At 39.0% G+C, this 27613-nt stretch overlaps 1 protein-coding gene across 2 annotated transcripts; it reads left to right on the forward strand.

Moving 5' to 3' along the window:
• The first annotated feature begins 450 nt into the window (after positions 1-450).
• On the forward strand, positions 451-27613 carry rcan3 (regulator of calcineurin 3). Of its 2 annotated transcripts, XM_020919645.2 has the most exons (5): positions 451-499; positions 1510-1726; positions 20433-20606; positions 20867-21038; positions 25299-27613. In XM_020919645.2, the coding sequence occupies exons 2-5, from the start codon at positions 1517-1519 to the stop codon at positions 25451-25453; spliced, it is 711 nt and encodes a 236-aa protein (XP_020775304.1). In that variant the 5' UTR covers positions 451-499; positions 1510-1516; the 3' UTR covers positions 25454-27613. The 2 variants fall into 2 exon arrangements, with proteins under 2 accessions (XP_020775304.1, XP_020775305.1); XM_020919646.2 differs by lacking the exons at positions 451-499; positions 1510-1726 and adding an exon at positions 7027-7205.

Here is a 27613-nt window from a genome sequence, read left to right on the forward strand (position 1 = left end):
CATAACATCCATTTTGTCCAAGAGATTTACAGAATGTCTAGGAACAGACCACTGCAAGACAACAGCATAATATTTCAGAACATTAATAGTTTAGTATATTTATTTTAAATCTGTTTAAAGCATACCTGAATTATTTAAGCAATGCACGGGCAAATTCAGAAACTAGGCCTACTTAAATGTAAGAAAACAACAACTTTTTCTTCCACGCCTACTTCCACATGTTTAATAATCACTTGTGTTGATACCAATGTTTTCATCCGAGTGTTTTGGCCCCCTTGGTGACGCACAGCACGCACAGCATCCCTCATGAAGCTCCTCTGTGATTGGCTGATGCGGGGTTGTTCTGGCGTTGGATTGGTCTCGCCTCCAGAGCCAAGAGACTATCCAATAATAAACAACTCTCGCCTATAAAGGGAAAACACCGAGCCAGAGGTGGATTCAATACAGAATATTGTCTTTGATTGTTTCGTACAGGGAATTATCCGCAACTTTCAGTGAGGTAAGCGCAAAAACAACACCACCGTGCGCTCTCAAGCTTCCATAGATGTGTAGACGTTTCTTGGAAAAGCGAGCAACAGGCCTTTAACCTATGATTTGTTACACTAGATCTATAGGAGATAAATATCTGCTAAAGTTCATCTAGAATTTATTTTGATCCTTGTCAGATTTGTAGTTCCTTTTAAAACCAACGCGTCGGCATCCTGGAGTGAGATTTGTGATGTATTTAGATTTGTTTGATGGGACTAAAATGTGAATAAATGCAGTTCAGTGTACAAGCCACTAGATGTCGGTGCTCATTTACAAAACATTTTGCTTATGGATGCTTTCAATATTTTTTTTATGCACACTAATGAATGTGATCTCTACGGTACTGGATGAAGTACTCCGTTTTGTTAAGTAAAAGTACAGATACAAAGGTAAAAAGTTACTCACGCAAAAGTAAAAGTATTATATGAAAAAATCAGCTTAAACTTAAAGTATTAAAGTACCTGCTTAAAAATGTGCTTTAAACGTAAAAAGTAAAAAGATTAGAACAATTAAAGGAGGAAATGTAGTAATTTTGAAAAAGTATTTAGCTGATTTTAAGTGATTCATCTGATTTCTTAAATTTTTTTTGCCACTTTTGTGCATCTGATTTGCTCAATGCTAGGATGTTAACTCAGATTAAATATGCAAAAAAAAAATTTAATACATTAAAATAAATAAATAAGTAAAATAAGTAAAATAATAAAATAAATAAAGTAATAAATAAATAAAAAGGAAATTTAAAAATAAATAAAGTAATAAATACATAAATAAAGAAATAAAGAAAGAAAGAAAGTCTCTGCAATTTCAGCAGGTCTCAAACCATAAAGTATTTTACTTTTCAGTCCAGAGCTAAAATGTAGTGAAGTAGAAAGTACAGATGCATGCTCTTAAATGTTGTGAAGTACTTGCACTTACCTTGGATTTCTACATAGAAATATTGTAACATTTTTACCCATTCTTTCCTCTGTATGTCCACAATAGCACCACCATGCTGCGTGAGGGTTTGAAGGGCTGCAGCAGTGGCTCGGAGGCGTACAGTAGTGACCCTGAGGAGGATGAGGAGGATGAAGAGGACATGGTGTGTGGGGAGTCGGACCAGGAGGCTATGGCAGAGGAGATGATGGACCTGAGTGACCTGCCCACTGCCCTGTTCGCCTGCAATGTTCACGACACTGTGTTTGACCACGAAGTACACAGGGTGAGGAGGCACTGTCCATGTAATAATAGTACATTATGTAGAGCTACAAGTTTGTGGATAAGTTGTATTTAAGATCAAAGAGGGTTATTTATTATCCTAGAGGGAAATTAGCTTTTGTCTGAAATGTCACAGTATAGCATTAGAGCATTAGAGCGTGGTAAAGCGTTCATCCACTGATCTGAATGTTGGCGGCCGGAATCCCACTCTCGACATAAACATCATGGGTTGAGTGTTCAGATCCACTGAGCACTGTTGGCTGCTGTGATTCCAGCTCCCACAGATGAATGCTGTTGTTGTGTCCTTGGGCAAGACACTTAACCCACCTCGCCCCCAGTGTCTGCGTACACTGGTGTATGAGTGTGTGTGTGAATGGGTGAGTGGTTCCTTGTTGTAAAGTGCTTTGAGTGCCTTTAAGGTGGAAAAGTGCTATAGAACAATGTGATCATTTACCATTAAACCTATTTATCTTCATGAAGACCAAACCAGACCAAGTTACAGGTCAGATCTGTGGAGAGGCAACCACGCTCACAGTAGAATTCCTGTTTTTCTAAGTATTTTTGAGCTATAAAACCACCTGTAGTTGAATAAATGTAAGGTAGAGCTGTTTAATGTCATACTGTGGAATATTCTAGCAATGGCATATCCATAGAAACACTCAGGTGACGGACCCCAAACCACAAAGTTACATAGTGCACCTTTAATCAAAGTGCTAAAACTGAACCTCTGCAGAGTAATAGGCTGGGTGAAGGTCAGCGGACCGAATCCCACTGTGTCCTTAGGCAAGACACTTCACTTAATTGCCTAGTATGAATGTGGTGTGTGCATGAGTGTTGGTGGTCATCAGATGGCACAGATTGGCAGGCTTTCTTCCATCAGTCTACCCCAAGGCAGCTATAGCTACAATAGTATCTTACCACCAAGTACGAATGGGAATGAAAAATGCACTGTGAAGGGTATCTTGAAAGGAGCTGTATAAATCCAATACCTAGCCAGGACAGAGCATGTGGTCCTACTTAGGTACATGCTCACAACAGTTCATAAATAAAAATAAACGTTCCATAGACCCTGGGGGGACCTGAGAGCTCATCACTCAGTAATTAAGAGTTAAGAACTTATTTTTAGCAAACACTTTTAAACACGAAACCTTTTGTGTCATTCATGTGACCTCCTGTCCACAAAGGCTGTCTGTCTTTGAACTCGACGGGACTTAGGAAACACAAGCAAATCCTCACGTAATGCTTATGTGAAATTCAAATGAAGCTGGTGACTTATTTGTCTGGATGGTACGGTTCAGATCATTACAGTGACGGATTGTAGTAGAAAGCCTCAATCAAACTTGTATGTAACTGTGTAACTTTTCTGGTGGAGGGTCTGTCATATTCTTTCTTGATCTGATTTATGTATTTATTTTGTGCAAGTAAGAAATTTACATTCTTTTACAACTAAACATATAACATTAATGAAATCATAGCAGAAATAACAACAGCAAAAAAAATTGGCCCAAAAGCAGCGGGAAGAAGAAAACTTACTTAATCCCACACCCCTTTCTTTCTTTTCTTTTTATTCTTCATCTTTTCATTGTCTGGAATGTTTCACAGTATGACATTAAACCTTTCTATCTTCATGAAAACCAAAGCAGACCAAGTTACAGGTCAGATCTGTGCAGAGGTGACCCCTCTCACAGTCAGAATTTCTGTCTTTCTAGGTATTTTTGAGCAATAAAACAACCTGTAATTGAATACATATAAGGTAAAGCTGTTTAATGTCATACTCTGGAACTAAGAAGCTAAGAAGTGGCATATCCATAGAAACAAGCAGGTGACAGACCCCAAACCAGAAAGTTACCTAATGTACCTTTAATGTAATGTCTCATAGTAGGTGTTTCATGTGCCCATATTTTCAGTAGACTCTGTTGGGTTATTGTGTTTTTGTGCCAAGCTGTTTTAATATGGAAGGGCAGTTTGCTAAGTTGGTAAGTGTGTCATAAATTTACAAAAAATATTTCCAAAAAAAAAAAAAAAGGTAAAACTGCAGTTGCATGCTCCACAGATGGTTATGTCTACGAGTATAATCTTGTAGATCAGTTTGGGCTGGCCTTAGCTGACCCTCCTTGGGCTTTGTACTCTCATGTCCGGGGCACCTGACAGGCCTTTTGTTTACTCTCACCTCACTCCTCTGGGTCCGTCTCTCTATCCGCTCTGCTCCTCCTCTGTAGATGTGATCCTGTAGACATCCTCACTGCACCCACTCTATTCTGTGGCTGTTTTAAAAATAGCCTGGCCTATATTAGAGCTACAGCAGAGGCGTTGGCACAGGGGCATGGTTTGAGGAATAAACCGAGCACCTGGAGCATTCCTTTTTTACTACAAAGTGCTAGAGTGTGGCTGAAAATAGTGCAAGTCTTTAAATATAGCAGATTATAAGAAATACAATCTGTTTTGTAAGTGTTCTGTTGGCAGTGTTGGGAAGTACTGAAAGATGTACTAAAAATATATGTTCAAAATTGTGCCTATATTCTGGTCTGGTTACTCTTTCATTTGATGATTATCGGTTTTTACACAATAAGACAATGCAGCTCTATGTAAAAGTATTCCAAATACTCAGAATACTGTACTGCTATTGTAACATGTACCTTTAAAAGTAAGTTATTTGATAGGATTTAAAAAAATGGGGATAATATCTAATTGCAATTTCTCACAAGAATTGCGATTGCCATAATATTTGTGCCTCATGTTTTAAAAATAGCACGAACACGTCCAGAAGAATTGACAAAAGACTGAAATATGAACTGACAAACTAATATAAGAATCACATTTCAGAACATGTTTGTACAGCTGTAAACTACAGGATTTGCGCTTTCATGCTCAAAAAGACAGAATAATTTGTTGTTTGTGGAGGAAATTATGGTGCAATTAACAAATTACTGCCTTTGTGATTGGCTAATTGCTTCCATTCGGATTTCAATTCAGTTGCAGCTAATCTTGCAAACATAATATTGGGAATTCTGAAACTAAAATACATGTTCAAAGTATTTTTCCCAACACTGTCTGTAGGTGTGAGAAGAGTACATGGTATGGGTGGCATATTGCATCAAGTGCCCCGAGTCCCTTGTTGTTTGTGGTGGGGACGGACAGGCTGACAGAGGAGGTCAGGCGGGTCTCTCCATGGACTGTGATGTTTGCAGATGTCATTGTAGTGAGAGCACAGAGCAGGTGCACGAAAATCTGGAGGAGGCAGCGTGATTTGGAAAGAGATTGTGGTTATGACACTGAGGGCTCTGCTTGGACTAAGAGGAATGAGTCGCATCAAATAGAGATTATTAAGTTGTTTTTATATGAGGTAATGATAGGCCAAGTCTGATTTGGTAAACATGTATTGCACCGTGACAAAGGAGAAATTCAATTTGTCAACTGGACAAACATTTATTTAGTCGAAAATGTTTCACAGCTCATTCAAGCTGCTTCTTCAGTTCTGGTCAGACGATGGTGGACACTGCCTTATATCTGCCTGAAGGGAGGAGCTAACTACAATGAAACTACTCTGAAACTAACAGCCTACTTATTTACAGTTTCTTTTTGTTAGCTAGGCTTTTTCATCTGGACTGAGTGTGAGTATTTAGCATAATCATTCAGGCACATAACAAACTGAAACTGTAAACAAGTAGGGTGTTAGTTTCAGTGTAGTTAGCTCCTCCCTGCAGGCAGATATAAGGAAGCGTCCACCAGCATTCTGACCAGAACTGAAGAAGCAGCTTGGATGAGCTGCGAAACGTTTTTCGACCAGACAAACTTTGGCCAGTTGACAAATTGCATTTCTCCTTTGCCATGGATTCTGCCTGGACGACTAAGGGATTCTACGCATGTGTATAACACTATCTGTGGCTTGCAGGTTTCTGCTATATGCAACATTTAAGGACTATTTCCCATTATAATATTGTGTATAGATGTAGATTGTTTAAAATAGTTAATAGCAATGGTCCTCTAATTCCTCATTGTCTGAAACCAATGGACATGTTGTATTCATGTGACATGATAACATTCTAGGATCTTTATTGTTATCCTCCCTAGAGCTGGAGGTCAGGTCCAAATTGATAGATTTTGCTGGTTTATTACTGGGCCTATCCACATTAAACAAAAAATTGCATAAAGCTTAAGGTTCCTTTCTCAGCAGATTCAACAAAAGTGCAATTATTTTCTTTCCACTAGCTTCAGAAAGTGCTGCATTATCATTGTATTAGTCCAGGGATGTCCAAACTTTTTTCACACAGGGCCACATATTGACACATATTTGAAGTGCAGGGTTCAAGAGCAGAGGTCATAACAGCCGACCATTTAGAGTTACAGATTCTACAGTTTTAACAGAGCCACCACACCTTTAATAAGGCTTGGAACATTAATTTCAGGTCTGTATCACAATGGAATGTGATATTATTGAGGTTATAGTGATAGAATAAGTCTGTTCAAATTAATATGAGCAATTGGGCCATTTCAGCAAAAGACTTAATTTAATTTGGGCGGCAGTAGCTCAGTTAGTAGAGCATTTGTCCACTGATCCAAAAGTTGGAGGTTGGATTCCTGCTCCCGACCACTGACCCACAAGTTGGCGATGCAATTCTAGCTCCCGCAGATGAATGCTGTTGTTGTGTCCTTGGGCAAGATACTTAACCCACCTCGCTCCAGTGTCTGCGTACACTGGTGTATGAATGTGTGTGTGAATGGGTGAGTGGTTCTTTGTTGTAAAGCTGAAAAGTGAAAAAGCGCTGTATAAAAATGTGAAGATTAATATGGCAGGTTTGTGGGGCCACTTAGAAATATAAGGGTCAGCGTTTGTGGATCATAAATGTGGATAGTTCTTTCAAAACAGGGTAGGCTTTGTTTACAGCTTAAATTAAAGGTCCCTGCTCTCATCTAAAATTATGACATCATCAAATTCATATATATAATGTGGCTATACGGTAACTTTAATACATTTAGTATTTGTTTGCTCAACATTGAGGACCATGGATGGATAAACTTGGATGGAAGATGGATGTAAACTGCGTAGCTTGCACTTTCAGAGGCATCTTTGCATTTTACCGCAGTTCAGAAAACGCCAAAAGCACATAGGCTGAATACACCGGACCGCGAGTTCTGCAGTGGCCCCGCATGCACGGATCGCCGAGCGCTGGAGTGGCGTAAGCGACGACGAACGTGAAACTGTAATGACGTCAATGTGGCGCGGGAGGTGAGGGAGGGGGAGGGCTGAGAGGAGCTGTGAGAGGCAGAGGAGAGCCGCATCACACCGAGGAGCAGCAGCGCCAGTGCGGACACACGCTCCATCACCATCCCGGGGGCCTAACTTTTACTTCCCCGAGACTTCACTGCGTCGTGCGCGCGTCGGGAACAGTGTGGGGATGCCATCGATAAACATGAAGCTGGAGATGGTGACGATCATCGCTTGCGAAGTGGACACGGAGGTCTTCACGTCGGACAAAATGCAGGTACGATGAGTGATGATGGAGCCAGGGTGATTCACTGCAGCTCGTCCTTTGTAGAAAGCGTTGTGGTCGGGACGCACAGCACGCTCGCTGACTCGGTCTGTGCAGAGGCATGACGTGGGATGCAGACGTTTTTTCTCAATGGGAGTCGTGCGGACATCTCACTGACGCCTAAAAAAATGAATGAACAACTGAAATTGAGAAAGAGCAGAGAAGTGGGGCAAAGCCAATACGTAATGCTGCGGAAAGTTGGATGACACATGTTACAGTAGGCCGACGTTTTGAATGCATGGCACACATTTAGAGACGCAGTGGCAGCGTGTCCTCACAGCAGGTGCAGTATTGTCTCTCACATCAATGACAAATTCTGGTATCCTTTTGTGATTATGGTTATGAAATACCTGCATTTACATTATGGCCAGACGAACCTGCTGTACCAAGCAAACTGTAGGTTGGTTGTTGGCTGGTTCTAATCTATTATGAAATATATGGGTAGTCCTTTAATTTGATATTAATTAGTATTGTGTAGTTAAGGCTAATAAGATGTATATTTGGCTGTAATAGCTTGTAAAGTATACACTGTTATTTTTAGAAGCTGAGTTGGCAATATGCCAAAAATATGATTTATATAATTTTCTTGGAGCCAGAATACAATTTAGATTTTCTCATAATTCATGTAAACGTTTGTAGCCTAATTTATATCGCCTTGAAGAGGTAACTAAAGTAATCTGCTTATTCTTATGTTCACACTTAATTGCAATTGGTTATTCCATCTGCCATTAATTCAGAGCATTGTTGAGACTGACCAGTAGGAGGTTTGGGTGGGAAAAAGCGTCTGTGCATTGAGCTGCATTCAAGCGAAAATCTCTGAATTATTATTTGGTTGTCAAAACAGCATATCATCACAGGATTGAGATCACAATCCAGTTTTTATTACCATATCACCCAGCCTTATCCCCATCCATCCTTTATTGCAAGGGCTGGGAATCACTAGACAGGCTGGCGCCACCTAGTGCCTCTGCTCAATTTAATTTCTTTTCAGCGACTAGGTCAGGAATCAGAATAGACTAGATGGTTTGCAAGAACCCTGGAAGTGTGAGTCCGGGCACCAGCCAATCAGTGAAGAGCCATACATTCTGTGTTGGCAACGATTCCCAAGATCGAGGATTTAAAGCCGTAACAAAGAGAATGTTTGGTGAATTTTATCAAGGAGAAAGACATTATTGCCCTTCTTCCTTCGGGATTTGGGAAAAGCTTAATATACCAGTTAGCCCTGTTAGTGGCGCATTACATACGTCACGACCAAATAGCAGCGATTGGTTAAATAATAAAAAGTACCTGCCTACTGTCGAGCAAAAGAATTCTAATGCTGCAAGGTCAGATGGTTTCCATGAAGTGAAACCAGCTGATCAGTCAGGCTAGAAAATCACAGTCCCTCACAATTCAGTACAACACATACATGGCTCATGACACGATCTTATCATGATATCGCGATACATACGATAATTTATATATTGCACATGATACGCTGCAATAAACATCACTATTTTTAAGAATTAAACACATTAACAACAGTATTTCTTTGGTAAATCCTGACCTGTGCAAAGTCAGTATGGATTAAACCCATTGCAACTATTAAAACACTGAATATGTCAAGTGTATTACATAAACAAGTTTCCTTTCTCTGAACAAACATCAACACTGTAGCAAAATACACAAAATAATTTATTAAAAATAAAAAAAATTAAATCTCTCTTATTTCTCCATGATAATGAAACCGTATCACCAAATCAAGTATCACGATATATCGATATTTTAGCACGCCCGTATTTAGTGTTCTACTTGGATGCTGCAGGCTAAACTTGAAATGAGTGCGTTCCAGAAAGTTTAAAGCTCTTATTATTCTCAGTAAAGAAAGATCTAAATATCCTGAGTGAGCGATGAGTACAAGTTTGCAAAGATGACCTCTTACGGTTTTGCTCTAGGGAAGTGCACTTTATTGTTGCTCTGAGTCTTAGTGAATGCCCCATGCAGAGACAACGATAAGCTTCAAAGTATGTCAGCTCTTCCCAGAAATACTTGGTGGTTACCAAGACATCAAATCTCCTTTAAATTGGCTATAGACCCATCATTCAGAGGGAACCATAGCAACAGTTGATTTGATAGGAAAACTATTTTGTATTTGTTGTGAGGATACTGGCAGCCCTATGTTTCTTGAACAATCTTCTGAAATTATTGTGAAGAGTTACCTCTATACATTTTTCATGTCTCTGTGCTCTTATACTTGTTCTGATACAGCTCGGGATCATTCTAAAGCTGTTCAGGACCTGAGAGAAATGGAGTAAGATTTTGGAGTGCCTGGATTCCGTTGTGTTTAAAATGGACTAAGACTTGGGCCTCAACTTGGACTTGAAGGTCAATGACTCAGGACTTGACTTGGACTTGAGCACTGTGTATATGTTTTTATAAAATACTTTTCTCTTTACAGTTGCTGAATTTTAAAGGAACAAACTGGAACATGTCGCTCCCAATTCTCCATCCTCCTTCCATTTCAGTGCAGACAAAATAACTCTTATTAAGTACTTTTATTAATCTTAATTCTTTCTGTTCTTATTGTAATGATTCACACTGAAATCTTGTCAAGACCTTTAAAATGGAAAAAATAGCATTTCTACATATTCATATATAAATATACTTTGACTTTTTGAGTACAGTTTGGTTTTAAACTCTTATAAATTGCAAAAAACAGAAAGCTGTATTTAGTACTTTGGTTTAAAGACATGAAATTACTTTAAGCTCAAAGCAGATGAGTTGGACTTGACTTGGACTTATGGGCCAGTGACTTGAGACTCGACTTGGACTTGCCTGTATTTGACTTGGGACTCGACTCGGACTTGAGGTCAAAGACTTGAGACTTTTGAGACTTGCACAACAACAACTTGATCCCACCTCTGGTATTAGTGTCTGATTTCTGATACTGTCGACAATCTTACCCTGTGTACGTGAAAAATTGGCAATAAAGTTTGATTTGTTGATTAAAAACATAGCCCTGCCCCTCATATGATATTATGACAACAAATTCGAGAATGTCAATGACTTGGACTGGTTAGCACAGTGTTATGCATATAGATTTGGGCACACTTTTGTAAGGCTATGAAAACGTGCCTCCAGCGTTTGATTTTTCTTTTTGTCTGTCACTTTCAACACAACACAATACTCAGACAGCCTCTACAATTCATTTTAAGAGCAGAACACTTGGGGTGACATTGTAGCTCAGGAGGTAGAGTTGTTTTGTACAAACTATTTCTACTGTCAGGCCCAATTTAGCACAAAACACATTTCTCCTTTGTCAGGGCTCAGTGCCAAAATTCTGCTGACGTACAATGATGGACTCCTGTGTTGTTTTGCCAGTGTGTTTGGGATATTGATTACTGTGATGACCACTAGCCAATTAAGGAATGTATTTGGTAGCAGTGTTATTAGAGTCAGTGGTGGAAGGAGTGCTCAGTTTTGATGCCTGAATAAAAGTACAGATACAAGGGCAAAGGATTACTCAAGTACAAGTATCACATGGAAAAACTGACTTGAGAAAAAGCATTAAAGTACTTTTGGATGTTATGGAGCTTCAAATGCACTGATTTTGATAAAGATTTGTTCAGATTTTTGCTCAATAGAAATTAAATCAATGTTGTTGTTTTTTTCTAGCTGTTTTTTTTTATATATTTTTTGTTTGCTGAAAGTATGCAATTGATAAAAAAATAAACTCTCAGCCTTTTCAGTAGGTCTCAAACAATAATGAAAAATACTTTTATTTTTCAATCCTATTCAATAATGTAGTGAAGCAGAAAGTACAGATAGCTACTCTCAAAAATATATAATACAAAAATAAATACTTTTAAGTAAATTCTCATCTCATTTCTCTTTATCCTTCCATATAATAAAAAAACCTCTAATGGATTGAGGCTTGACCAATACGTTTCTATTGAACAAATAACCACTTAAAGCTGCATTACGTAATGTTTCTGGAGGGGGGTGGTGGGGGGCTGTTTCTCTCCATGGAGATGTTATTGTTTTGCCTGGAATGTTCCACAGCCATTGGTGGAACATAATGAAGTAACTATACTTAAGAAAGAATTTTAGGTATCTGTACTTTACTTAAATCAGTTTTCTAAGCCTTAAACAACCTTAAAATATGTGTTAAATACTTTTACTTTTTACTCTGCAAGTACATTTTTAAACAGGTACTTTAATACTTGTGTTCATTCAGTTACAGGTTCCACTGCTAAAATAATACCTTAATAAACAAGCATTCTTACTGGGAACAGGCTTGCCTCTCTGCAGATGTGACCTGTAATTTGACCTGGTGGCGTGACCCACTTGATTCCATGAAGATAGATACGTTTAATGCCATTCTCTGGAACATTACCAGGAAAAGCAATAACATCTCCGTGGAGACAAGGAGTTGCATAGTAAACCTTTAACTTGACAATGCAAACTAATGATGCTTGAGCAGTGACTTACAGAGGCCAAGGGCGCCGGAGAGGTTTATTTGATGTGGGTCAGTTAACTTTCATTTGCTCCACGGTTCTTGTTTGTGTTTGTGTGGGACTGAATCATGCTGGTTGGACGAAGAAGAACAATGAATGCCCTATGTACAGCGAGAAGCAGAAATAAAGTGATGTAATGTGCTGTATTAAACATGCTGGAATTGGCAAGTAACAAGGCCATAACTTACAGATTTAAAACTGCAGTATTTAGATATGGGCTCAAAATGAAATTTGATGCAGCCAATTGGGTTAGAACCAAAGACCAGGGGTGCACAATATATCACAAAAATAAAAACATTGCAACACTGGATGAAGCAATAATCAATATCACAAAAAATAAAACAAGGTTCCCCATTTTACAATACTGTTTTTGAAAGGAAAATTGACACAAATGCAGATTCTGTTTAAAGTTTCACTTATTAGCTTCAACTTAGACTTAGACTGAGTTTAGTTTTCTACAATTTGACTAATAAATGAAAGCATGCACATATTATGATTTTAATTTAACTGATCTTAATGGTCCAAAATATATATTAAAATATCATAATATATATCGTTATCATAACACAAAACATAATTAGAGAATATTGTATGTCAGAGGGAGGACCAAGTCGTTTTGCAAATCTCAAGTAAGTCTCAAGTCTTTGACCTCAATTCTGAGTCCCAAGTCAAATACAGGCAAGTCCAAGTCGAGTCTCGAGTCACTGGCCCATAAATCCAAGTCAAGTCCAATTCATCTGCTTTGAGCTTCAAGTCATTTCATGTCTTTAAACCAAAATACCAAATATAGCTTAGATTTATGCAATTTATATGAATTTTAAGCTAAATTGTACTTAAAAAAAATCATAGTTTATTTTTATTTGAGTGTTTATTGAGTATATAAGAGTTGTAGAAATGTAATTCTTTTCTTTTAAATGTTTTGACAACATCTGAGTGTGACCAGGGTGAAAAAAAGCATAGCACACAACACAACAGCTAAGTGTGAATCATCGGTCAGAACAGAAAGAATTCAGATTTAAAAGTGCTTCTCAAGTCTTCTCAAGTCACTAACCTTCAAGGCCAAGTCGAGTCCCGAGTCTTAGTCCATTTTATAAGTCAAGCCTAAAAATAGTGACTCAGGTCTGACTCGAGTTCAAATCACGACTTGCAAGTTCCCACCTCTGATGTGTGTTTTTCTTTTATTGTGCAGCCCTAGAATAAACTTCGACCCTAGCAGGCATATGCTATTTTATGATTATAAATTATAATCACTCCCTAGATCTTGGTGGTGAGGAGGAGATGGAGAATCAGCCATCCTGAACTGGCTCACAACAAGGTAGCAAATGTTTTTCCAGAATAACAGTGAGGACCCTCGGGCAGCGGCAGAACTTGGAGGATGCATGTAGATATTATGGGATCATGTTCGGAGCTCATGGGAAACCAAACCCATGAGCTGGCAGGGATGAGCGCTCCTCCAGGGCTGTGCGGGGGCTCAGGTGTGCCTCCTCCCCCCGCACCAGGACAGTAGGCAGGTGGATCAGACGGCTCGCGGCGGCCGGTAACACTAGAGCCATGGCACAGATCAGGTGACGGTTAGAGGTTAGCCTTGTGTCCGATGAGGTTGGCATAGCACAAAGCACTGGCTCCTGCACTGGCTCAGGTTACACTGGGCCCACATAAGACAAGAAGAAAGAAAATGGGTGCACAATGGGATATACTATTTTAGGCAGCGGTAATTGCATTGGAAAACAGCGTCATAAGTAATTACATTGAGTTATATATAGTCATACTTTTTGAAGACAAATGTGTTGTGGAACTGATGACGGAAGGAGAATTGAAACCCCTCATGATATAACCACTTTGATAGCATCCTGTTACCAATAGAGGTAGGCTGGCGTGCTAAAAGTGCTTTATGCAACTTTCCTGGGGGAGGGTTTGTCACCTGCTTGTCTCTGTGAAGATGTTGCTGCTTTGTCTAGAATGTTCCACAGTGGCATTAAAGGTTGTGTATTATGCAGATTTGACTCGTGAGCTTTAGGCCATGTTAAAATGTTGTTACTCCCTCAAAACTTGGAGCTGTGTTTCGTTTCATTCACACATGTTTGAGTAATCCTTTATTCTTAGTCTGTCTACACCTAAAAAATGCTCTGTTTCACCTTGTGATTAGCCTAGTGCCTCCACTCAATTTCATTTTTCTCCAGCCAGTAGGTCACGAATCGGAATACTCTAGGTGGAAAAACCCTGGAAATGTAAGTCCAGGCACCAGCCAATCAGAGAAGAACCATACATTCTGTGTTGTCAACGATTCCCGAGATTGAGGATATAAAGCCAGAACAAAGAGAATGTTTGGTGAATTTTATCAAGGGGAAAGACGTTATTGCCCTTCTTCCAACGGGATTTGGGAAAAGCTTAATAGCCGCCTTACACATGTCACCAAATAGCAGCGATTAGTTAAATTGAAAAAGTACCTGCCTACCATTGAGCAAATTAATTCTAATGCTGTGAGGTCAGACCGGCTGGTGACTCAGGCTATCTTGTGATGTCACAAAATGGTAGTTTTAAAGTTAACAGCTACCTTTTACTTTTAGTTCAGTAGAGATCGACAATTCCAGGACTGAAATGATCCAAATGATTCTAGTGAAGGTGGATGGGTTTTTAAAAACACAATAGAGCACTTCCTGTATTACCTCATGAGTGTTTTCAGTTTGAGAGACGAATTCAGCCTAAATATGCAGGGTTTGTGTGTTAAACATGTGTGAATAAAACAAAATACAACTGCAGGTCTGTTTTTGAGGGAGTAACAACATTTTAACATGGCCTAAAGCTCATGAGATGTCTGTGATGAAGGTGAATTATAACATAGATCAGAAAATAGCATCATATAGGGCCTATATTATAGGCCCTTTAAACTTGTAGTTCTGCAGCTCATAGCAGGAATGTTTTTCAGTGTGTTGTTTTTTCAGCCATAAAAACACTGAATAATTACAAGATAGCTTTGTTTGAATTCTGCACAATATATTTTTAGATATTCTTATCATACTGTATTAGAGGCATACAGTGAAAAACTGTTGTCTGCAGAATATTGTCATTGGGCCCGGCTCTAATGGGTGTCCATCCGAAAATGCCGGAACTGATTTGATAAGTCTGTCCTTACACAGCAGGTGAAACGCTAACTGCGCATTTAGAGACAACTGTGTCAAACACACACCCATGGTCAGTGTTATGTAACTGTTATCAGTGCACAGAGGAGATGACATTTAACAGAGCATTGGAGCCCACCCCATACCATCCCATACCATCCCACAGCATCTCTGATTGGTTGTCTGTCCCTGGCTGTTGCATCCTTATGGTTCTCATGCAACAAAACGGCTTTTAAAATGCATAGTTTACGTCAGTTTTTTTTTTTTTTTCTCAATTTCCCCCTGCAGCTAGATGCTTTTATGTTATGTTATTCCTAAAAGTCAAGTACAGGTCCTTTAAAGTATCCATCTGCTTTACTGTAATGAATAAACATGATGTGAACCTGGAGAAATGAACAGTAAAAGCCGTGACACAAAGTATTTAGATCATGTTGTTGCTGTAAACTGATTTGAGTGATGTCAGCAGACTGTTGGGCAGGAGCCAGTATTGAGAGCACTCTCACTTATGGACCCTTATGTAATAACTCACACACACACAAAGACATTTGATTGTTGTTTGTAGTATGCAGGTTTACTGCTGTGCTGCGTGGGACAAGCAATTTGCATGTTGCTTTAACAACTTTACAGCTATTAGGCACAAAAGCAACATAGAATACAGCAGATGAAGAGAGCTAATGTGATTGTATATCCTCTTATTTGTGTTCAAGTAATTAGCCTGCTATTATCAAAAACTTAAAGCCATTTATCAAAGGGTTGTCAAAAGTATTGAAATTAGATAACGTATTTATACTAAACCAGATACTAATTTGATCAGGTATCGATACAAAATAAAATCATATTTATATGACAAGAATTAACCTTTTCTGAATAGCTTTAAAATTATCTTGAGCTGTATTAGAACAAATATAAGAGCACATAGACTAGTGCACGCCCATGGACCACTATGAAACCTACCTGGACCACTGAGGGATTACACATGGTAATATAAAAGAAAGTACTGCGATTTAATGTCGGAAAGGACATGCTATTGTCTAAATAAAGAGTGTTTTTATTATTTAGAATACAATGTAGGCTGCAGTAACACTTTCAACATCAAAATTGAGATGAAATTGGAACTATCTAGAACTAAACCTGGATCAGGACCAAACCAAATCAACATCCGTCCAAATGAACACACTCATATTGACAATGAAACATCTCTTTTCATTTAGACCACTTTACAACCCATGAGCTATAAAATCTTTTGTGTTATAGAAATTTAATCTACTTTAACGCTTTAATTACTTGCCTCCCCATTCAGTGGCTCTGCTTTGTTCATACCAGGAGCAGTAATTATATTGTAAATGCTCAAATAAACGTTCTTAGTTATTGGACCATGTTACTAATTTTACCCCTCCTTTATCTGTGACTCACCCGGGGCTCTGTTTGTGGCCTAGTTTGACGGTTTTCACTCAAATCTTATTCCACTAGTGCAGCCTGACTCTGGATTACACTGTATTAAAGCCAGCACGTGTCTAAAGTCAGATTAGCAAACTGCAGTCAAAAGGATTTTTACTGCAGGTAATCTCTGAGAACCGTGGATTACAATATTAGTTTATTGTGGTTATACAGTGCCAGTCTGAATTTAACAAGATCAAATCTGGCAAGAGAATGCACTGACAGTGAAATCACAATGTTGCAACAGCAGAGTACAGTGAGAGAAAGCTCCAGACTGCCCGGACCAGCCCTGGATCAGAGACAGAACGGTCTAGAAGAACAAAACCTGCAGACTCTCCTCCGCAGCTAACCCTGACCAAAAGACTAGATTTGAAAATAACAAAATGTGACTCTAATTTATTGTAATGATGGTGGATGATATATTCATAGCTCACATATTATGCAATCAATTTTCCCTTCTCATTTACTCCTTTTAACTTGTATTTGGAGTGATTAATGCATCTTTAAGTAATTTTTATTCTTCTGCAATCAAGACGACATTGTACTGAAATTTTCCACTTTCACTTCCGCCCATTGTATTCTACAAATGTATTTCTTCTTAATCTGCAATACACATAAGATTAATCAGAGCTGTGAAGCCATTTTGGGTCAGCTGCTTGTTAGGATGAACTGTAGTTATCATAGAAAGAACAGCCAACAGTGCACCACTTTGTTGTGACATATCATAAAGTGGCTTTTACTGTGACATATCATAAAGGGACAGGTGGAACAACACTGAAGTCATGGGAGTTGTTTCTTTTATTAAGTTGTTGTTGTTAGATCAATATTTTGATTTAAATTAAATATAATATAGTGTTTCTAACATCATTTTATCTGTGAAAACATCAATTAACTTCCAAAACTCCAGCTCTTCTCCTTTCTGCTTATAATCTTATTAAAATATATATAGTATACATTTCTTGATCTTAATTTTGTAATTAATTGTAATGTGAATTGTGGGACAAATAAAGAAAAAAAAAAAGGCTAAAATCAATCAACTAAAAGACTACAGCCCTGGTTATTTTGAAGCTTTTGGAAAATTGCCAGAGCGCATTTTGTATAAAGACAAATGACCTCTATCAAACAGTTTGGGCACCACTTTCAGACACTTGTACATTTTGAATCATTTGAAAACGCACAAGAGTCCGGTTAGCATTGATTATTTATTACACATTAAAGCGTCATTATTTTGTAAACCTATTCATCAGGCATCGTTCAGGCCAGTGACTCAACAGTGTCCTTTGGTGTTTGAAGAGGAGGAAGTGGTGTGTGGACTGTGTTATGTAAAGGTGACGTGAGGATGCTGTGGTCAGATATGTGAGAGTGCTGACATCACTGTAGTGACTGCTGCTGCTGCTCGGGCCCTATACCTCAGCACATGTCAGTGTAACGGTGTCAGGTAAAAACACTTTCAGACCGAGCATGAGCATGTGAGCAAGGGGTTTTCAGTGCGTATTAGGCTACTTTTCTCTTTGTCATGTTGTGTAAGAAGAAGAAGTGGAATGTTTATGTGGTTGTGTTCTCTATTTCTATTGCACAATTCGTAATGCAAAGTGCTTTACAAAATAAGAAAGGGATTAAAATTGCAATACAGACTAATCAAAACATAAACAATCATCATAAAATTAAAGCTGCATTGTGTTTTCTGGCAGAGGGATGCAATTTATTAGTAGCACAGGAAGCCATTAAATATGTATATGGGGTATCAAATGTACAGGGAAAAGGTGGAAATGTTTTTGTGAATATGTTATGTTTATCTCGACCACAACAGTTTCTATGATGCCATTTGTTTTTCCCGATCTACCATCTTAAAGCTCCTATATTATGCAGAATTGACTCACGTGAGCTTTAAGCAGTGAAAATGGGCCCTTTATTCCAATTACAGATATTTTATTGCTCAAAAGTTCCTTGAAATTCTTTGACTTTCTTCTTTGGCTCTAACTGGGGGGCATCTTTTGCTTTTTTCCGTACGGTGGAACCTTCAAGGATCGAGACAAGCTGTTAGTGTGCCCTCCAGCAGAGAAGTTTTGAATAATAATTATCTAAGATATTCTCAGAAGCGCATGATGTTGTTTCTCGGCACACAGTACAGGTCTACCTTTGAGGAGTCGTGTAACTTGACAGGTTCCATCTCACTCATGCCAAAACATCCTTCACTGCAAAGAGGTACTTCAGAGCAGCCTATCAGTTATCACATGTGAGACAGTGAAACCAACTCATGGAATATTCACCAACAAGACATGTCTAAAGGGCTCTGAGTTTGTATTTATTAAACTAAGAAAGATTTCAAAGACAAGAAAATTGAGTTTCAGTGAATTATAGTACACATAGGAGTTGTAGCACATCCCTTCATTACGACATCTCTATTTAGACGTGCAGGTTTTCTCTAATCACTATTCGACACATCACATATAGTGTTCTCCGCAGATCACCTACATGACAAAATTAATGAAGCTCAAAGGGCCCATGCAGCCTCCATTTTAGATTAGATGCTTTCCCGAAGACTGGCCTATCTCTTTTTTAAAGGGACAGTCTGGAATTTTTTCATTTCCTAGTGAGCCAGAGTGTTGGAGACGTGTGGAGACACTTTTTAAAATATTCCATCCAGTCCTTGTATTTGCAGAGGTCGCTGGTGCTAGGCTAGTGCATGTCAATGACCATAGTTATCCTGACACTAAAAACAGTCTTACCCACTCCACAAAACATCAGCAGCAAAACAATTATTACGTTTATTATTATTGTTTTTTGGACTGAATAGTTGTACTTCTTAAAAATACTAGGCTACTACTTAAGAGTCCGGAGGGTCAGTGCATAGCTCCATTGGCCATGTATATAGCTGACAGCCTTACAGGCTTGGATGCTGTTTCATGTGCCAGCCTAATTGACTATTTGATGTGTTAAGCAAAGTGTTGTTGTGTGAATATTTGTGTTAATAGTAAAATGTTTAAATATATGATATCAGCATTAAGCACAGAGCACAGAGCAGCTCGCAGCAGTGAGTCACAAACAGCTTTGCCTGTGAGACCAGGCTTCATACACACTGTTAGAGCTGCAGCTGACCATTATTCCTATTATTTAGGGTTTAAACCATTTAAGGTTGGCAACCCAATGGCAACCCATTTAACAGTGGGAATGAAATGAAATAATAATGAAATTGTCTCACTGATTGTAAATTGTAAAATTAAACTATTTACAAAACTTTCTGACATATTCTTTAAAAGAAGTCTTGAAAGAAAGTTTTAGCAATCAAGCTAACCATTCAAGTGTTTTCTTTTGATGGTAGAAGATGGTACCAGAGCTGACCTGAGCAGACAATGAGCAGTTGAGCACACAATAGAGGATCAGTGGACCTGTTGTGTTTGTGAAAGTCTTGTCCAGTGCAACGTCCGGCTCACACAGAATAGAGCAGTGCAGAGCTGTGATTACTCAGAGCACCCCCAGCACCGTCTGATTGAGTCCACAGCTGAATGAGCTGTTTGTGCCCATGGAGAACATTGAGTTATAAAGAGAGAGACGTCTGCTGTGCATCAGGTGTGCACTCTGAGGAAGTACTGGGTACTCTCCTCGCAGGAAGAGAAACAATTCAACTGACTACTTGTCAAAGTAGTAGTAAAAAGGACATGTATTAGCCTTTGGTATAATACTTACAGTGTGCTACATTTCCTCATGTGTACAAGTGCTCATTTGAAATAATAATCAAGCAAAAATGTGATATTTCACACTATAAAACAGAATGCAGTGCAGCAGTAGCATGTAGCTCACATGCCTATTAACTGTGATGAGTCCTCTGGCATTACATACTATTCTTGGCCATGGCTCTCACCTCACTGTGTGAATGTCGTAATGATGTGACTGTGTTTAGTGTTGGTCAGTGAGGCCATTAGTTCATAGTGTCTGTCAGTCTGCCCCTGGGCAGCTGTGGCAAATGGATTACTCTACAGAATTGAATTAAGCTTTGTAATTCTTTAATTCATAACTGTGTTATTATTCTTATTATTTTATACTGTGGTGAATGTGTGTGTCAGTAAGCCACCTGTGTGCTCTGTGTGGGCCAGTAAAGTGACAGTGTGATGTCTTGTGTTGTACAGGAGCGCTTTGAAGCTGTGTTTCGACTCTACGATGAGCAGGTCACATTCCAGCTCTTCAAAAGTTTCCGCAGAGTGAGAATAAACTTCAGCACCCCAGAGGCAGCAGCACGCGCTCGCATTGAATTGCACGAGTCTGAGTTCAACGGCAACAAGCTCAAGCTCTACTTCGCTCAAGTGAGTGTGCACAGGCTCTGGACCAGGGCCCACACTGTTTTGGAAAAGAATTTCTATTGTTATTAGATTTGTTTGACGAGAAATAATAAATGAATTAATGTTTGACAAGAAATAATAAATGAATTAATGGTAAGGTCAGTGATATAGTTTGTTGAGAATGGAGATGGCTGCTGACAAAGCTTTGGTTGAATCTCAATTGCATACTAGTAGTTGTTGTAATAGTTGTATGCCCTATATGAATCTTTTGTGGTATGTTTTAGATCCAGAATGGAGACGAGGACATAGATAAGTCATACCTGGCTCCCCCTCAGCCTGTGAAGCAGTTCCTGATCTCCCCTCCAGCTTCTCCTCCTGTGGGCTGGAGCCAGAGCGAAGACGCCACCCCAGTCATCAACTATGACCTGCTGTGTGCTGTGGCCAAACTGGGACCAGGTCAGAGCAGCTCCTCCCTCACACACACACCCACACACACACACACACACACACACACACACACACACACACACACACACACACACACACATACACACACTGTCCTGTCTCTGTATCCCGTGTACCTGTGAACACTAGCCGCTAAATGAAGCTGCTATATTTGCCCGGGGTGCTGCTAGGAGTTGTTGTTATTTATTGCCATGTTGTCCTCATTTTTAAAAAGCGCCGTTGAACACATTAGTCTCGGGAGCGTGCTCGTGAATGTGTTCAGTTAATAGGATTTATCGCGCTGTCGAAGGAAGTGGCATTTATTTTGTATTCACTGTATTCCATGAAGGAAGAAGACACATACAAACATGTCTTACACAGAGGCTGTACTGATGCTGGCGCTGAACAGGTGCTGTGAGTTAGAAAGTGGGTCTCGCCAATAGCTGGTTTTGCTTACATAGACTAAATTCAGGGGTGTGAAGATTTATATTGCAAGCAAAAAAAACTTTAGTCCAGTTGGTCGAGTAATATTTTCTTTGCGACAAATTAGCTACTGTCTTCCACTATTCATTTTCCATGCAGAATATTATGTATCGAGCTTGGTCCTCCATGTTTGCCATGTTTCTTCTTCACCTGTATGCTGTGGTTTATTGTCGATCAGTAGAAAAATTGCATTACTGTACCAAGGACTCCTCCAGTACAGTCCTTATTCTGGCCAATGTCATCAAAGTGTAGTCAGACTTGAATGAAAAATACTACCACAGTGTGTTGAGTGTATGTCTCTAGGGTCAATACTAATGGTATACATTTCTCATAAAGGATGCACTGATCCAGCTAATATTTTATACCAGTATCAGTATCGATACATCCTTACTTCTCATACTTTAGATCAGGTGTCATCAAACTAATAACTTTTTGGCAAATAATAACATGTTTGCATCGTGTATTTTGTAGATTTTTTCTATTAAAAATGTTTATATGAAGTATTTAAATTTATATTATTATGTGATATTTAAATTTTTATATGACGTTTTTACATTTGCCACTGAATTTTCGTCACCTGACAAGCTCGAGATCAAACAGTGACAGTCAACGCACGCTTAGACTACTGTAGTGCAGTTAAGGACAGCAAAATGGTGAGTGTTTTATTTATTTATTTATTTATTTATTTAATGAGACAGGGACAGCACACCATTTTTACATTAACCTTAGCAGGAGAGATGCATTGTACCAGGTTGTAGCACCAGTGCTAATTTCCACCTGTAGTTCCTGGGCAGGTTCATTGATTGATTGTATTTGACTGACCTTGGCTATCAACTGTTCTTCCTAGAAACCTATGTAGCATGTTTTGGGTTGATGGGGAAAATCAAAGCGCCCCGGAGGAAACCCATCCAGACACGGGGAGAAACATGCAAACTCCACACAGGAAGGTCTGGGCGACCCGGGGATCGAACCTGGAAGCTTCTTGCTGTGAGGCATGAGTGCAAAAACTTGACAGAGAGTGCCGAGTTTGCAAAGAACAGTAGATTACTGATTATTGTTTTGGACCATGCAGCCTGTCTGATATGTGAAGAAGATGTGGCATTTTTCAAAGAATATAATCTGGGTCATCAGGGTCGTGCAATTCTATTATACGGCTGACCTGACCCGAGCCCCCCATCACAGTGAGGAGTGATAATGTGGCCCCCAGATAAACAAGTTTGGTGACCCCTGGTTTAGATATTCAGAATCTCGTGCCATCTCTTTACACTCTCAAGCTACATCTATTATTACCTGATAGAGAAATTAAGCTTCTGTAGCCAGTATAGCTGCATGATTTTGGGGAAAAAAAAGGTCTTGTGATTAGATTTGCAATATATGCCTATTAATTTGGGTTAGGTTCAGAGTTCACATTGTAAACAACTCCAGGAGCATTAACATTAAAGAGAAAAGTCAAATCTGTACTAATAAACTAGTACAAAAATCCCTAGCATTTCAGAACATGTAGCGGTCTAAACCACAGGTACAGGATATTTTGTTCTCTAAATATCTTTTTTGTTATCTAAGTAATTGCAGCCCTGACGGTTGGATGATTGCGAGTTTGATTCAATTACAATTTAAAAATGTGCTTTCCCTGCACCAAGGACACTTCTAGCGCGGTCCTTGTAACAACACTGCAATTTCTCTTTCATAGATGTATGTACTGTCCTTTCCCCTCTTCCATTTTCACTTGACCCTCTCAAAAATCTGTTGTTTCTTGTTTCCTTTCGGCTACGTGTTTATTTTTATCTCTTCAGTGCCATGGACAGCTGTTGTCATTTGGATGTTTGCACCTGCAGCCCCTCTTATCTACCACACGAGACAGCAGGGCACAAAGCAGTGAAGTGAGCGGGTTCAGCTCTTAAAATAGTTACTCTAGAACAAGTGCCCTTTGCTGCCTAAGAGAATTCAGGGCCTAATGCGTTAAGAGCATACTCACACAAAGCAGTTTATGTTACACGGCCTAGTACTGAGGTGACTGTTTGTGAGGCTGAAATAGGGCAGAATAATCACCAAGCGAAATCACACCGAAATACACCGGCAGCTGCAGGGCACACGCTTAAGACTCTGACCTGTTTATTTCTACTATCAGGAGAGCCAATTCTGTGTTAAAATAAGATGTAGGTGTTCAATTGATTTAAATTTAACTTAAGATATGGGTATATATTGTAAAATCTGCTTTATATTACATTAAATATATTGCAAAAAAATAAATAAATGCTCCTTTAATCGAGTTTTTACTATGGTATGCCACTGGAATCACTGATTATATTGAAAAGATTTAAATAAATAAAAATCTATAGTTATAAAATCTTTCTCAAAATGTAGCATTATTTGTATCATGAGATTGTATTATTTTATTAAACTAGATTTAAGTTTGAGCAGCTATTTTTGTATCACTTGCTCTCAGCAGCCTTAATTATAAAGAGTGCAGATGCAGATCTGTGGCTCCCCCTGTCCTCGGTGCATGGAACAGCAGGACACCATTTAGTCTTTGTGCTCGACTCTTTTGTCCAGACCATTTTCCTCTGTGCCAGCTGTGGAAGTGCATTGCCATGGTAACCACTAATACAATCTGCACATCGGATCGAGAGAGGCTGGCATGTAGAGAAAGAACCAGGCTATTCCTAGAAGGATCACATTCTGGGAATAGCCACGCTTTTCACTAAGGAGCACAATAGCAGCTGAACTGTTATGTGTGAAGTTTTGGTCTGATAAATAATTATAACCGCAATAGTTTGAAGTTTAATTAATCATTAGATTGACTGGAAAGCTAATACTGTTTTCTGAAACTGAAGTGGCATTCTGGGATGGTTAGTGAACACTTTTTAAAATGCATTTCATCTCTTGTCTCTCGGTCTTAAATTCTGTTTTCATATTTTCATGCTGTGTTATCTGTTGTGGTCAGTTGGGTCGAGGTTTTAACACAAAAGTTATCTGACCCTTGTTACTGGCATCATACATGTGGTTATGTCACGTGTTGTTGTGGTTGCATCGAGATTGTTTACACAGACATGTTTCCATCAGGACAGCTGTGGCTAAAGTAGTGTGACTGCGTAATGGATGAATAATGCTTAAAGTAACTTGTAGTGTTGTTAAAAGTATAGAAAATCAAATACTAGTCAACAGAAATAAACCTTTCCTAAATAGCTTTAGACTGATTTTGAGCTGTTTCCGAACAAGTATAAGAACACATAGACTAGTATACGCCCATGGACCTCTATGGAACCGACCTGGATTACTGTGGGATTATATATATATATGTATAAAAAAAGTACTACAATTTAATGCTGAAAATGTCTAAAGAGTGTTTTTTGTACTTATCATGGTTTTAGTGCATTCCTTAGTATTATATAACTTTATTTACAGAAAGCGTACACAGAAGGACACACACCCACAATCATATATAAACCCACCAGCACACACACATACACACACACATACCCACACACATAAAAAAACAAAAAAACAACCTACAGTTACGTAAGGTCCGGTAGAATTAAAATACATATAGCTGGCTCTTCCAACATTTCCAGATGTCAGAGTAAAATTGGGTGTCAATTTCCTTAATATCAATGTCAAGCACATTATAATTTTATTTCTTGATTCATGTAACCTACACATAAATTTATACATGAGATATTGAAATCGAGTTTGAAACTTTAGTATCATGTCAACACAACACAAGGCGTATGTGTTATTGTGGTCTCTTAACTGATATTGAACTTCCTTCTATTCTGTGTTTTTCATCAGGTGAGAAGTACGAGCTGCACGCGGGCACAGAGTCCACCCCCAGTGTTGTGGTGCACGTGTGTGAGAGCGAGACGGAGGAAGAGGAGGGAGCTCGGCCGAAGCAGCAGATCGTCCAGACCAGACGCCCCGACGGCCCCCCCAAAGTCTGCAACTAGACCCCCGCCACCTCCACCCACCCACACACACCTGTCCTTATCCTGACAGCAGTGTGCCCTGTCTGAGCGCCGCGCCCCTCATTTCAGATCACTCCAAAGCAAAACGGACATGGCTGTGCAAACGTGTTTTTGGGAGAGGAATGAGGCGGCTACGACCTAAAGATGGATCACTCACATCACATGGTGCGGGCGGCGGGCATGAGCAGCGGCCCCTACAGGACCCTCTGTGTAAGTGCGGTCAGACACCTGTCACGCCAGGCACCATCCAGCTCATCGCTTGTCACCATTCACAGTACCTCTCCGTAACCTGTGGACTCTTTTGGTTCTGTTTGTACTTGATTTGGAAGTTCATTCGTATCAGGTTGTCTGCTTGTAAATACTATATTCATACATTCAAAATATTCAACTTTTAGAGCAGGAAATTATTAAAAATCACAGCGCATTTGTGACTAACCGTTCAAATATTATTGTAAGCATTGTTTTGTTTTCTGTTTTGTTCATTTCGGAGAGGTCTTTTTTCATTTAAAATAGATGCCTAACTACAAGTATGTATTTGAGACACTTTTGCATGCTTCTGACTTCTGAGCTGAGGTGTTTTTTATCTTAATCTGATGACAGTGGAGTACAACAGTGCATATCCTCACAGTGGTGTCTTATGGGAACATTCATTTTTATAACAAAAAAATAAAATTAAATAAAAATAATATAACTGACAGCGCAAAGACAATTCACAGCTTTCTTCTAATGAAAACTATTATAGATTGCCCAGTTCTGTCTCCAAACCTCTTGCATGTTTGGCAATCTCTAAATGTCATTTTCACAAGACTAATACCAGGTTTTGCTGTAAATAGCTGAACTGAATATTTGTGCTTTTTTATTTTGTGTATAGATCTCTTTAAGCATTTTTATAAATGGAGAAAAGGGAAACATTGAACGCCTTGTGAAAAATCAACCAAAGCATCCACTATTATAATCTGTCATTTTGTTGATTTCATGTTTGATAACTGTGCCCCTTTAAATCAGATCGATACTGGCTAACTATCTTGAAACATCCACCATTATGAAAAAAGAGCAAGAAGGTGTACCATTTTCCTTAATAACAAAAGATTTTATAGTAATAGAAAAGACATTACACCAACTTTAGGCAATTTGGAAGCATTTTTGAAAAACTATAATTAGATATTGTATTGATACTTTGCAGTGACATCATGCTGGGGGGTTTCTGCATATATGTGTATGGCAAATTGTTACCACGGTGACACAATGGGCACACTTGCACATAATAACACTGTCAAAAAAGTTTTAAGATTGTTTGAAAACTCAAGAAAAAATACAAAATGGATTTAAACAACACATTTTTAGGAGCCTGGGATCGATACGAGCGTGCATGGTCCTGTTTGTGTGTTGGATTTTCAACAAAAAGGTGAGTGTGACTACCTGAAAAACTGTTGGGTAATTCTAACTAGCTTGTGACTGTAGTTTTATCTGTGAGAGACTTGGTTAACAGCACGCATTTGGTCAGGTTGTGTTAAATTAAAGCTCAGATTTAAGTCTGATTAGAGCCTCAAACAAACCTTCAGAATAGTGCCTACAGTTAGCGTCACACCCCCAGGGAATGTTAATGACAACAGCTGCAAAGTATCAGCAGTACCCAAAATAATATATTAAGTGATTCATAAAATATTCCTTTATTCATTCATCCGACACAGTAACAGTGAAGATGTCAGTCTTATCTTATAACAGGTGGGTGGATGTTAATAAATGACCATAGCTCCAAGAGAAGGTCAAATTTTGTATGCTCCAATTGTCTCCAGACTGAATATGTACTGTATAATATGTCGTATATAGTGTTATCTGTCACCGGGATTGTAACTTCCGGTGCACGGGCCATCGCTGCTTCTCCTGCAAATGTAACAGTGAAAAATGAGCTGAGAACAAGTCAAACTGAAGTCGTGTGTTGAATCTGTCTTTCATTTCTATAACTCTGCTGTTTGTCCACTGTAACGTTTGTCAAATCGTTAGTGAATCTTGTATCTTGTATTTGTAGCAAAACAAGCAATAACTGACACTTGTACGACTCAGTTCTGTGCTGAAACCTGGGAGCTGTCGCGGTATCTGCTTCTCTTTGTGTAGCATATACAACAACTTATATTTGTTTGA

Source organism: Boleophthalmus pectinirostris, unplaced genomic scaffold, assembly GCF_026225935.1.
Source record: "Boleophthalmus pectinirostris isolate CB_2022bp ecotype Guang Dong unplaced genomic scaffold, ASM2622593v1 HiC_scaffold_10, whole genome shotgun sequence".
Classification (NCBI taxonomy): Eukaryota; Metazoa; Chordata; class Actinopteri; order Gobiiformes; family Gobiidae; genus Boleophthalmus; species Boleophthalmus pectinirostris.